Here is a 13,624-nt window from a genome sequence, read left to right as displayed (position 1 = left end):
CCGCGTGTGTGTTTTTTTTTTCTCTAGCAACTCTTGTAGTTCTAATAAAGCAGTTTCATTCGCTTCTATGAGTCTTCATAATCTTTAACATTTATTTGAATTTTTCCAAGAACACTGGCACCATCTGAGGCTTTCTATTTCGTTCACTCCTTGCTAGAGTCTTCCTAGCAGCTCGAAGTTCGAGTACTTTGATTCGTCCGTAAGTGAGTTTAAAAGCCAAACGTTTACTTTTGCTCAAATTTACTTACCTTCCCTGATTCTTGATTACCCTCCTCCTCCTTCTAATAAACTCAAACAGCAAATAGGAGCAAAGTGGAGTAGAAAAGGTCTCTTTCGCACTGTTTGACCTCTTGCAAAAAAGGTTGGGCATGGTTTCTGTTTCCCCAAGTCACAAGAGGGAGTGGTTATAAGTGAACACAGAGTCTAAAATACAAAGAAAAAAAGAGATGATACACGTCTAGGGCTGGAAACACCAGTCTCACTTGTTAACAATCAACCACACCAATCAATTTCCGAAATTGAGGGGAGGGAGAGAGGGAGGAGGAAATTGTAGTGTAGAAAGCAATATAAAGTTTAAGTCCAGCCCAGGTGGTGTTGCTCAGTAGTTGAACGTGGTCAGGGTTCGATTCCTGGCCAGGCACATGCCCGGGTTTCGGGCTCGATCCCCAGTGAGGGGCATGCAGGAGGCAACCTATCCATGATTCTCTCTCAGCACTGATGTTTCTATCTCTCCCTCTCCCTTCCTCTGAAATCAATAAAAATATATTTTTAAAAATTAAATGTAATCACCTTTCTGACATTAAAGTATAGAGACATTTTTCCTAGTAAATTGCCATATTGAGAGTAGATGACTGGCATTAAAAAGCAGGGGGTGTATTTGCAAAAAAATAATTACCAGTTTCATAAGCATCTATGAATTGTAAGTCATAGGGAAGTCTTTAAGTCTTTAAGAATTTATATTCTTGCCCTAGCCAGTTTGGCTCAGTGAATAAAGTGAGCGTTGGCCTGCAGACTGAAAGGTCCCAGCTTCAGTTCTGGTCAAGGGCATATACCTAGGTTGCGGGCTCGATCCCTGGCCCTGGTCAGGGTGTGTGCCTGCGGGAGGCAACCAATCTCACATAGATGTTTCTCTCTCTCTTCTCCCTCCCTTCCACACTTTCTAAAAATCAATGGGAACATATCTTTGGGTGAGGAATGAATGAATGAATGAACGAATGAATAGTTTATATTCTCATATTGAAAGTATATGAGCTTGACACCAGTGAAGTTATACTATTTGCCATTATGAGTCATTGCTTGTTCTTAGCCTCAGATAGCTTGCCACAAGACACAGCTGGAATATCAAGTTTCTCAATGGCTGTGTTGCTTAAGACACATGAATGAGATAATGGCAGTTTCATTCACTCATTTTTTTAAACAACCATTTTTGAAACACATACAAGAGACAGTCTTAGCAATGAATTAAAAGATAAGGAAAACCATAATTACTGCCCTCAAGGAGCTCATGGTCTAGTACAATGGTTTCCAAAACATTTTTTGCTTAAAACATTTTTTGAGCCTATAGCTTTGATATATATATTTATTTATTCATAAATTCTATACATAGACTATCATGTTAATACTTAAAAACATGTCAAGATAGAAATTTTTAAAGGATGAGAAAAAATTTAAGTAGAAGCCCTGACTATCCACCTGGATGAAAATAAAATTGTATCCATATCCATCATTTAGCAAAATAAATAAATTCCAGATGGATTAAAAACTCAATTGTAAAAAAAATATTTTAAAAATCCTTTCAGAAAAATCTTGGTTACTACATGCAACAAGAAGTAGGGGAGACCTTAAATAAGACTGGAAACCCAGAAGTTAAAAAAGAAAGAAATGCACATATTTGACTTGTTTTAAAGAAAAATTTTTTGTATGGCAAAAAGATGTATAAGCAATGTCAATAGAAAGTAGGTTTGAGGTAAATCTGCAACTCATTGGGCAGATAGAAGGTCAGGAAAAGAGTGAGGAATAAAATGGAGTCACTATGGTTAACCTGCTAAATTACTAAAACCAAGTAAGCTGAGGCATGAGGAAATTATTCTAATTGAAGATTATATAGGGTGTCCCAAAATTCACTCAACAAGTAATTTTGATAGAAAACACAGGTTTATAATTAAAAATTGTAAATTTTTTATTGATTTGTAAAGTATACAGTATAGGGTTATGTATGGAATAGCACATCGGGTAAATGGCCTCCACGGTTTTGCTGGCACATACGCAAAGCCATGGTCTTCATTGGTCTTCATTGTCCCTGCTCCTGGGCCATAATTGGTACTTGGTAATGCTTATCAAATTGAAGGGATTGAAATCAAAGGGCAACAGATATTAGAATCTGATTCAATAAACCAAGGAAAATTAGGCTTTTATTTGTTGTTGTTGTTAATGCTCATGCAAAATTCAAATCTTGCGTGAATTTTGGGACACCCTATATATACATCTCCTATAGATAACTCTCTGAAGAATATAGGAAAGAATGTTTACACATCTAGAGCACCTGTTATCCATTTTCCAGACCACTGGTCTTCTGGAAGGTTACCATCTCAGAACAATCCAGAGGCTAAGGATGCAGGACTGTCTTCTCAAGAATGTACTTTTTACTACAAGAACTCTCAGCTTTTCTTTCTTCTTCACAACATTCTTGGTATTGCCTAGTTGTGTTTATGATTTGAAAATCCTAAGACACTTGACTAAATCTTTATCATTTAGTTCTAGCCAAAGCCTCTTTATTCTTTGTGCTCTGTTGAAAAGTGTAACATTCAAAAATCAATTACAAATTGTCAAGAAGGGAATAAATAACCCTATAGAAATTGGGTAAAGAATATAAATTGGGCCCAGCTAGTATGGCTCAATGTTTTTTTGTGTTGATGTATGAACATGGAGATCACGTTTTGATTCCCGATCAGGGCACATGTCTGGGTTGCAGGCCTCATCCCCAGTGTGGGGTGTGCAGGATGCATCTGATCAGTGATTCTCTCTTATCATTGATGTTTCTATCTCTCTCTCTCCCTTCCTCTCTGAAATCAATAAAAATATATTTAAAAAAAACAAAAAACAAAACAGAGACCAAGATACCTGCCTTCCAAGACTGCTGTGGGAATTAAATAAAATAGTGTAAGAGCACATAGCTCAGTGCTAGAAAAGATGCCTAGAAGATATTCCATAAATGTACATTTATCCCCACTTCTCTCTGTATAAGAATCTGCTATCCAGAAAAGATCTGATAAAAGCTAATTTATAATGATAAAATTTGTAAGTGCTTACTGATCCTGGTGGTGGGGGATAAAGAAAAGAAACATCTTTAGAGGATTTGAAAATTGGTAAATAAAGAGAATCAAACCAAGCATTATACTTATCTTTCTTTCTAGTATATGTACTATACTTCAGAGTAACAAAATAGGTGATGTGGGATAATTATTCTTATTCTGAAAACTGGTAAATATTAAGAAACAAGCATCCAACATGCTTTTCTTTACATTCCGCAAGGTAACCAAATAACTAATAGGAAAGATAGAATATCACCATTTTGCAAACGCTTAATGAGATCATGGATGTAGGCAATGATCACTAATAGCCATTAATGTTACAAAAAGAGAAACACATGAACATTATGTAGCTTTTGATGGAAGTATACACCACTACCTATGAAAGTATTCTAGCAAAAAATTTAACCTGGATCAAATCAAGCCTTTATAGCTAACTACCAGTTTACAGAAAATAAGAGATGAAGGAATTTGTTAAATGGCACCATAGGAATGTATTCAGTAAAATCCTGAATGTGGGAAATTTCTATAGGACAGAAATCTGTTTCTTTTTCAAAATAAAACAAAAAAGGGTGGGAAGGGGGTTATGTAAATAAAATATATTTCAGAGATATTCACCAAACGTGATGTGTAGCTCTTTTTAATATTCTGATTCAAAGAAACCAACTGTAAAAAAAGTAAACAATAAAGGGAGAGGGAATGGGGACATCAGTAATAGTGTCAACAATAAAAATAAAGAAAAAAAATAAATGAGACACCCAAGTAAATCTGAACACTGAATTGATGATATTAAGAAACATTATGATCAATATTTTAGGCCTGATAATGACACTATAGTTATGTTTTTTAAAAAGACTCCTTAAAAAAAACACACAAAAAAACCTCCTTAACTTCGAGTGATACATACTGAAATATTTATGGTTGAAATGACATGCCTGAGATTCACTTCAAAAGAATCAAAAGGTTTGACTGTATGAGGCGCCTGGGGGTTTATTCTCCAGCATCTCCAAAGCAAACAAACAAAATGAATGAAAGAGGCCTGGAGAGGGTATGGATAGAACCAGTAGCTATGTGTTGCTGATTGTTGAAGCTGTATGATGGACACATAAGGATTCATTGCATAGGCTTTTTACTTTTGTGTATGTTTGACATTTCCCGTAATTATAATTTAAAAAATAAAACCTAATTTAAAAACATTAAAACAAAAGAGTTCTGCAGGTCAGGGTATATCCCAAGAACTGGTTTATAGAAAGAAATGTCACAGTCTCTGGAAGGCAGTGATCTTTTCACCTATTTGCATATACATATTTTTGGATATACATCAGATCACTTTGTACACTGAACTGAGAAGAAAAAAAATAGAACAACCAAGTATACTCAACACTACATGATTAAATCAAATAGCTCAACAATTTTTCGCTGGGCACCATGGTAAACATATTCACATTCATTTGCACTGAGATTTACATGACTCAAGTGGATTTAAAAGTTCTCTCTCTCTCTCTCTCTCTCTCTCTCTCTCTCTCTCTCTCTCTCTCAACATTATCTGCCTTTAATAGTGATCAGACCTTGAAGCCAATGGATCTGAACTATTAGGCATTTAGCTGCATGTTTGAACTTTCACCTCATGTGAGATGATATTGGCCCATCAATTAGTCCTGTAGCTGAAATCCTCTCCCAGACATATCCAGCCCCGCCTTGTCTTAAAGCACCCCTCACACGGGCACTTCACTGCTCTCCCCAATGGTCTTTTACCAGCTAGGTTTTCCTGAATTTTAACTCAGGACCATCTGAGGCCCATTCCAGTGTGTTATCTTTTCTACAGACAGGCAATCAGAGCTGGAGAAAAAGCAGAACTAAAGAGAAAGGGTCTGGATTTCTAAGGAAGACACTGTGTATGATTCGAAGATTATTACCTACCTCACCAAATGGGATTGTCATTAAACCTAACATGAGAAGCAGGCTGATGGATACATCTGGGCATTTGTCCTCTACTTTACCACTGGATCACAATGACGTGATCTGACTGTATGTCCTTCACAGCTATTATTTATAGGGCTCTTGTGCTAAGTCAGGCATTGCCTTTAGTATTTTACATCAGTCCTCAGGGCCACCTTTGAGGTGGCTATTTTCCCCACTGAGCACATCAGAAAATTGAGACCAAGGGAGGTTGATTGGTTTGCCCAAGGCCACACAGCTGGTATGTGGCAGAGGCATAACTGAACTTGGGTCTGACTTGGAAACAGAATTTCTACAACAGAATTAAGCTTCACTGTCTACCAACATGAACAAATGGGAACCAGACCTTTTGTTAAATCTCTACAAGGAAGCTGGCCCACAATGGGCCTTGATCACCTAATATACTAGCCTAATGTACACTTAATAATGGATAAATCTCTTGCTTAAATAATGGCATTATAGTCCTTTAATTTCCAGTTAGCAATCTGGAAGCATAGAAAGGTCAAGGGACTTTTTCAAGGCCACAAAGTGAATGAAAGCTCTGATTCTTTTCCTCTATTCAGTAAATACTCCAGCTAGCAGATGAAGTTACAGTCATTCTGGATTCTGCCAAGAAAGCTGAGCCATTAATTTGGGTAAAGAAGTCCAGGATCAGATACACTAAAAAGAATAATAAAGTCTATTTTTTTTTCTAAAATCTGCAAATGGGTTGCTTTTAATCTTCTATATTTGTTTCCAAAAGTTAGCTATGCATAATAACAATCACCTTAGGTTCTAGGAAGAGGCCTGGATTTATGTATTTTTTCAAACATTTTTATTGATTTTTAGAGTGAGAGGGAGATGGAGAGAAATAACCATGTGAGAGTGAAGCGTCCATCGGCTGCCTCCTACAAATCCTCCACCGGGGACCGAGCCTGCAACCCGGGCATGTGCCCCAATCGGGAATCAAACCAACAATCAACTGGGCCACACCAGGCAGGGCTGGGCTTATGTATTTTCCAACAAGCTTCAAAGTATATTTAAGAACCACGGATCTTGTGTCAGAGATGGAAATCATATCAGCTGTCCATTATTTCCTAACAAATTACTAAAAAAAGGTAGCAGCTTGCCACAACAGTCATTTATTATGTCAAATCTTCTGTGTATGAGGAATCCACGTGCAGCTTAGCTGGATATCTCTGGCTCAGGGCCTTCCACAAGGCTGCAATCAAGGTGTCAGTTGGGCTGCAGTCATCTGAAAGCACACGTGGGGGAGGATCTTTCTCCAAATTCACTCACATGGCTGTGAGCAGGATTCAGTTTCTCACAGGCTGCTGGACATAGGATCTTGTGAATACCAGAAGGAAGCGACCATTGGTGGCCCTCTCAGATGCTGCCTATCACAGGAATATAAACAGAGAATGGAAACACAAACTGGTAATATATTTCCCAGCTCTGCGTACTGACAGGCTAGCTTCAACGAGCACACCCCATGCCTGGACCTCCCACTCACCCCTTTCTGATGTGTTCCCCGAGCCCCTGGGCAGGCAGGGTTAGCTTCCAGGCTCCCTCTCTCCATACCTTCATGATAACGTTTGGTTATATATGTTAAATTTGTATTTCTATCTCCCTGTTAGCCTGTAGGTTCACGGAGGGTGTGGTTCACGGCTTTAAAAAAAAAATGTTTGTACTGTCATAGTGGGCCCCCCAATAGCCCTTGTTGAGTAAATGAATCGGTGTTTTTGCTGGAAGAGGAAAGCCCTCGCCAGGGGGAGACTTGGGAGCCAGTATCCAGAAGGAGAGCGCGGGTGCCTGCCCGGTGACCTCTGGTATCAGTTACAATGGGAGGGTGAGTGACACAGCCAATCAGCAACAGCCTTTGAAGGGCCGTACATAGGACAGATCGGTTTCTGCCCCTACACAGGGCTCTTTTATCAGGCCTTCACACTCGTTACTATATGTTCAGGACAAAATTATTTGAAATCCAGCGTGTCCTAGAATATTATTAAAAAGCAGGTGTCCCAATGAGTCAGCGTAAGCAGATGCTGGAACTGAAGATGGTAAACTGAAATCCTCACCCACCAGGCACTTTGTGGGACCCCGCATCCTCATGCTCCCTAAACACAAACGCACCGCAGATGGGAGGTCCGTAGAGGCCAAAGATCTCCCGCGTGCACGCCAGTCTACAGCGGGGGATGAAAGGGCTCAACATACGTTAGGACAACAAGGGCTTACATCTCACAGCTTCTTTCAAGGCATGCCGCGCTCTAGGCTACATTCAGAATGTGGGTCGCCCCGCACACCTGGAGCCTGAAGTTTACAAACAAAGTACTTCCCGGGGCGGAGCAGTGAGGCCACAAAGCGATGTCCGAGAGAAAGAAAGCGCCCGCATTCAGCCGAGCCCCGCGCGCATGCGTACAATGGCTACGAGCGGCGTCCGCCGGCGCGTGGGGCGGCACCCGAGCCTTCCGCTCTGAGCCCGGGGCCCGCCTCCGGGCCGGAGGAAGCCGCCGATTGGTCAGTCCGCCCGTGGCTTGGGGAGGAGATTGGGTGATTGGCAGCAACGTCCTGGGACCGCCAAGCTGGAAGCCGGAGGAGCAGAGGAAGACGCCTGGCTGCCTCGCGGCGGAGGTAAGGGGGACTGGGGACTTGGGGGGACGGTTAGCGTCGGGGCGAGGAGGCGCCCCCGGGCCTCGCGGCGGTGGGAAGCCCTGGTAACAGGGCAGCAGCGGAAGGAGCGGGGTTCGGGCTTGCGGGGAGGCTGGCGGCTTCGGGGGCCGGTTGGGTGGCTGCGCGGCGGCTGAAGGGAAGCGGCGAGGTTGCCGGCAGCCGGGGCAGCGGAGGGCCGGGAGGGGCTGGAGCTTTGGCGGAGCGGAGGGAAGTCAGCAGACTTGCCCCGAAGGCTGGGACTCGCCCACCCGTGTACCCCATATCTGCCCCCTCCCCCGCCCTCGGAGCCCGTCTTTCGCTCGCTCGCTCGCTCACCGCCAGGGGGCGGCCCCGTCGAGTGTCGCGCCTTTCCCGGGACGGGTCGGGCGGGCGGCGTCGGCGGCCGCGAGCGCCGTCGGCTTGGATCATCCCCGGGGAGGGGGGAGGCTGGTCCCGGGGAGCGTCGGCGCCTCCCTGACGTGGCGGTGTTTGAGTGTCCCGCCCAGAACTTCCCCGCGAATCTTCCTGTGACCGGGATTTACATTAAACCGGAAAGAAAGGGCCGACCTTTGGACGCGTCAAAACACATTTTCTGATGGGACTCTTCCCACGAAGCCGAGAGGATGGTGTGAAGCGCTGGGCGTGCCCGTCACCCCGCTCCGTCCGTGACCCGTCGGCGGCCGGACTTGGCCCTCCTCCCCGGGTTAATTGGAAGCATGTCCCCTCAGACACATCATTTCATCTCCGTTACATCGTCCCACGGCTTCGCGGGGGTCAGGGATGACGCCTCCCGAGGGTTGTGCGAAACCAGGCACACGTGAAGGTGCGGACAGCGCCAAGTTAGTTGGTGCGACAGGAATGTGGGCGAGTTCTCCCACCGGGCAGACTTGGACTATTCTCTGCTCAGATTTTGCAAAATCACGGAAAACAAAGGTACCCAATAATCTAGTCTTGACAGTCGCATTATTGGTTTGGGGCGCCAAGAACAGTACTAATAGCCCTGACCGGTTTGGCTCAGTGGCTAGAGCATCGGCCTGCGGGCTGAAGGGTCCCAGGTTCGATTCCGGTCAAGGGCAGGAGGCAGCTGATTGATGTTTCTCTCATCCATGTTTCTAACTCTCTATCCCTCTCCCTTCCTCTCTGTAAAAAATCAACAAAACATATTTTAAAAAAAAGAATACAGTGGGGCCTTGACTTACGAGTGTCCCGACTAACGAGTTTTTTGAGACACTAGCTGTGTCTCAGCCGTTGTATCTCAGGCGATTTTTTGCATTGAATTGATAGAGTAATTTGAGTTAACGAGCTCCTTAACGAGCTCGGTCGTAAGTCAAGACCCCACTGTAGTACTAATAATTTGCATTTAAGGAGCTCTTGATAGGTATGAAAAGCACTCTGAAATGGTTTCACCTGTTCGTTTAATTTTTACCACAGCCGCATGAAGTACGCATTTCATTTTACAGAGAAGGGGAAAAGGCTTAGAGAGGTTAAGCAGTTTGCTTAAGGTCATTCCTGATGTAAGGGGGTGGGGCACACCTGGGATGTAGGATGCTAAACCTGGTCACGGCAACGTCCTGGCTCTTTTAACCATAGTTGAATGACTTAAGAATTGTAGAGCAATGTAACTGTGGAAAATTATTTTCATTGAGTTACAAATCCATAATGGGGGATGTGGGGGGGCGGGGAACCCTGGAAATTTACATGAGTACAATAGCAGTATAGGCATTTTGGTTTCTTTGAAACTGTAAAATGTTAATACAATTGAATTTGAAGTTATGAGCAACATATATAGGTGTAGTTCAGTAAGTACAAGTGTTTGTTTTTTCCCCTCAATTGTATATGCCAGTAAAAGGGGCATGGGAAAGGGGTAAAAATATGTACATCAGTGAATAGTCTCTACTTTCTTTTGGCACTTAGCATATATTGGCTATTTATTCTGAATACTTTCATCTGTATCCCTCATCTTTCCAATCTTCTAAGACAGAATCTTCACCCAAACAATGTTAGAGGAGTAAGGAATTAGATACAGCTGGTCATATTCAGAGGGCTGTAGAGAAGACCTGTAGAATTGGAGTTTAGGATTCCTACTGTAGGGGAGTAATGCAGAAGTCTAGAAGTCAGATTAGGAACTTGAGCAAAGAAGTGACATGATAACAGTAACCTCCCCCGAGAAGTGAGTTTGACCTGGTGCATATAAAATAAATTGATGTGGGTAACTGGTGAACTTATTCTAAGCAAAGGAATGGAGGGGGGAAAAAACCAGTCTGAAAAAGAGAAGAAAAGACAGCATGATACAGTGCAGGAATTTCTGAAATCCTGGTAAATTTTATTTTCCATAGGTTTGCTTTCTTGGGCAGTCTTGGTGATGAGTATTATTACCGTAACACGGCTCTTTGAAATGCTAACTCCTGCTCTGCTATTTAAGTGTTCTTTTATATGTTTATTGTGTGCTATTGATACAAATTACACAAGTTAGGTAAGCAACAAAAATGATACTGTAATCCCATCATTTAAGGATAAACCATTAACCATTTCTAGCAGGGGTCCTCAAACTACGGCCCACGGGCCACATGCAAATACAAATATTGTATTTGTTCCCGTTTTGTTTTTTTACTTCAAAATAAGATATGTGCAGTGTGCATAGGAATTTGTTCATAGTTTTTTTTTTTAAACTATAGTCCGGCCCTCCAACGGTCTGAGGGACAGTGAACTGGCCCCCTGTTTAAAAACTTTGAGGACCCCTGCTCTAGTCACTATGCTAGTGTATGCTGTAGACTAGGGTTTGGCAAACTGATCTGAGGCCTAAACTGACCAGAGGCCTGCTTTTGTTAGATATTTTTGTTTCTTTTCTAATTTGAAACAATTATAATATTTGAGAGGAGAGCTTTTTTTCTTTTTTAAAAATATATTTGTATTGATTTCAGAGAGGAAGGGAGAGGGAGAGATAAAATGAAACATCAATGATGAGAGAGTCATTGATTGGCTGCCTCCTGCACGCCCCACACTGGGGATCGAGCCCACAACCCGAGTATGTGCCCTTGACTTGACTCGAACATGGGATCTTTCACTCTGCCCGCTGAGCCAAACCAGCTAGGGCAAGAGGACAGGTTTTTCTATTCAGATTTTTGTGTGTCAGGTTATTTACGACAAATTTCTAGAAGTGAAATTGCTTTTATGTACATACTAGAGTCCCGGTGCACGAAATTCTTGCATGGGTGGGGTCCCTAGGCCTGGCCAGCGATCAGGACCAATTGGGGCCTTCCGGCAGCCGGGGCCTTCCTTTGTTTTGTGCCACCCCCTGGTGGTCAGCACATGTCATAGCGAGCGATTGAACTCCCAGTTTCCCAGTCAGGCTCTCGAGGGGACACTTTGTATATTAGCCTTTTATATATACAGTAGGTCCTTGGGTTACGTCGGAGATCCGTTCCTACAGTGTGATGTAACGTGATTTTCACCATAAGTTGGAACCCAACTACATAAGCACCTACGTCACATGGAACACATACACAGCAGTAATGAAGTGAAACAGCAAAAAAAATTTAAAAGATAACAATTCCTGACCTTTACTTGTGGTAAATAAATAATAAAAACATAAAGCACATATGTACATACGTTAAAATGCCGGAATTTTTTTTTTTTAATAAATGGAGATGGCAATGTAACCACGAAACGAACATACATTGAGTCCGAAGTAACCCGAGCACCGTCTTTATAGATTGTTAGGTTGCCCACCAGAAAGGTTGTACTTTGTCCATGCCTTTACCAATATTGAGGTGTCTCCCTTATCATCTTTGCCAGTTTGGTGGGGGAAAAAGAGATACATTTTAATTAACATTTCTTTGGTTAGTAGTGAGATCACTAAACATATTTATTGTCTATTTGTGCTTCCACTTATAAAATGCCTGCTCGTGTCTTTTTCCTTTTCCCATTGGGTTTCTGGTCTTTTACTTTTTGATTTGCAAGTACTTTATAAACATTAGGGATAATAATTATTTGTTTTGTGCAAGTGGCAAGTGGGTTTCTCCATCGCTCACCTATTTTCTCTTAAATGCTGCATAATGGCTAATAAATTTTGTGTATCAGCTAGGAGAGCACTCAGGGCTGCAGTTTTTGGGACCAGCACATGCCATCTCTGAAACAGTTCCTTTATTTATGATACTGAAGTTGTTGCCATCCAGTCAATCTGCAAGTCACTATTACCAAACAAGTTGTATTATATAAATTGATATTATTTAATTAATTTCTACAACTGGATGTGACTATTATAAGTTGGTACATTAAGATATTAGAAGTCAGACAACTTAAGTAGGAAGTTATATCAAATTAAATCTCCATTACTGCAAAAAATAAAAATTGTAAATCTTTAATATATAACTATCTATGCTAATAAAAGGGTAATATGCTAATTAGATTGGACATCTTCTGGACGTCCTTCCGGTCAAAGCCATGGTGGTGGGGGCTGAGGCAGAGGCGGTTAGGGGCGATCAGGCTGGCTGGGGAGGTCAGTTAGGGGCAATCAGGCCGGCAGGGGAAGGCAGTTAGGGGGCGATCAGGCCAGCAGGCAGAGGTGGTTAGAGGCGATCAGGCCGGCAGGGGAGCAGTTAGGGGCATCAGGCCGGCAGGCAGAGGTGGTTAGGGTGATAGGCAGGCAGGCAGGCAGGTGAGTAGTTAGGAGCCAGAGGTCCCGGATTGTGAGAGGGATGTCCCTGAGGGTTCCCGGATTGGAGAGGGTGAAGGCCTGGCTGAGACACCCCCCCCTCTGGTGCACGAATTTTGTGCACCGGGCTCTAGTTTCTCTTTCTCTCTCTCTCTCTCTTTCTCTCTCTCTCTCTCTCTCTCTATATATATATAAACAGGGAATATGCTAATTAGCCGAGCATCACGATTGCTCAGGAGAAGCTGTGCACACAGATGGGCGGGAGGGGACTGGGAGGCTGGGGCTGGGGTCGGGCCAGAGTGGAGACACAACACGTAGGAGTGCCTGCCCCTACCACACGTAGGAGTGCCTGCCCCTACCCCAGGACACAAGGCAGCGGCTGGGGTAGGGCTCAGAGCAGCCGATGCATGGTTTGGAGCACGCCCCCACCCTAGCAGACACAAGGCTGCGGCTGGCTGGCGATAAGCGGGTCAGGCGCGGGTCCCAGTCCCCCACGGGGTGCCTCCTCACACGGCAGGAGGCGGGGCGCCTCCTCATGTGATTTCAATCGCGCGCTGGGCCTCTAGTTAGTATATAAAACACTATAACAGTTTTTTTCTTTAAGAAATTTTATTAATGACTTTTTGAAATAGAATTATTGTATACGGATAAGCATTGATATGAGATATAATGTGTATTTTCAATAGAGTGGGCTAGTATCCTCGACTAGAGAGATGATTTTACATGGAATGGGAATCATTTTGTGTTTGTTTTAGCCAAGATATCTCTTTTTATCCTCATCTGTTTGGGCTTAGGTAGATAGGGAGTGCAACCTATAAATACATTTTTTTAAAGTATACTGAGAAAAATACCCTGAAATAGCAAGATTTAATTACATAGATATTATTGCTTTGGGGTGAGGTTAAATTTATTTAATTTTTTTAGAAAATTAGTTAATTTAACTAAACTAAAGCATTAAGATATGACAAAAATCATAAATCACAAAAAAAATCATAACTCATGATGTCTGAAGTTGGGAAATAATGTTTCCCCAAAGTTTATATATGTTTATATATTGTTAATTTTGTCATTTACT

General features: G+C 42.6%; 1 protein-coding gene and 1 long non-coding RNA gene across 3 annotated transcripts in view; one reads left to right on the top strand and one right to left on the bottom strand.

Annotated features, from left to right (window-relative positions):
- Positions 1–6,058: 6,058 nt before the first annotated feature.
- LOC106697516 lies at positions 6,059–7,641 on the bottom strand. The gene is made up of 2 exons (XR_001348637.2): positions 7,380–7,641; positions 6,059–6,643 (listed from the first exon to the last, which is right to left on the bottom strand). It is a non-coding gene; the product is annotated as an uncharacterized LOC106697516 (long non-coding RNA).
- The window catches only part of MTFR1 (mitochondrial fission regulator 1), a 56,064-nt gene continuing 50,035 nt past the window's right edge, over positions 7,596–13,624 (top strand). The window contains exon 1 of one of the 2 annotated variants that reach the window (XM_014457490.2): positions 7,596–7,877. In XM_014457490.2, the coding sequence (XP_014312976.1) occupies positions 7,611–7,877 (267 nt within the window). In that variant the 5' untranslated portion in view covers positions 7,596–7,610. The remainder of the gene's footprint in view (positions 7,878–13,624) is intronic. The other variant, XM_006090619.3, reaches the window with a different exon arrangement.

Source organism: Myotis lucifugus, unplaced genomic scaffold, assembly GCF_000147115.1.
Source record: "Myotis lucifugus unplaced genomic scaffold, Myoluc2.0 scaffold_77, whole genome shotgun sequence".
Classification (NCBI taxonomy): domain Eukaryota; kingdom Metazoa; phylum Chordata; class Mammalia; order Chiroptera; family Vespertilionidae; genus Myotis; species Myotis lucifugus.
The sequence above is the reverse complement of the archived record's forward strand: the minus strand, read 5'-3'. Positions and strand labels throughout refer to the sequence as shown.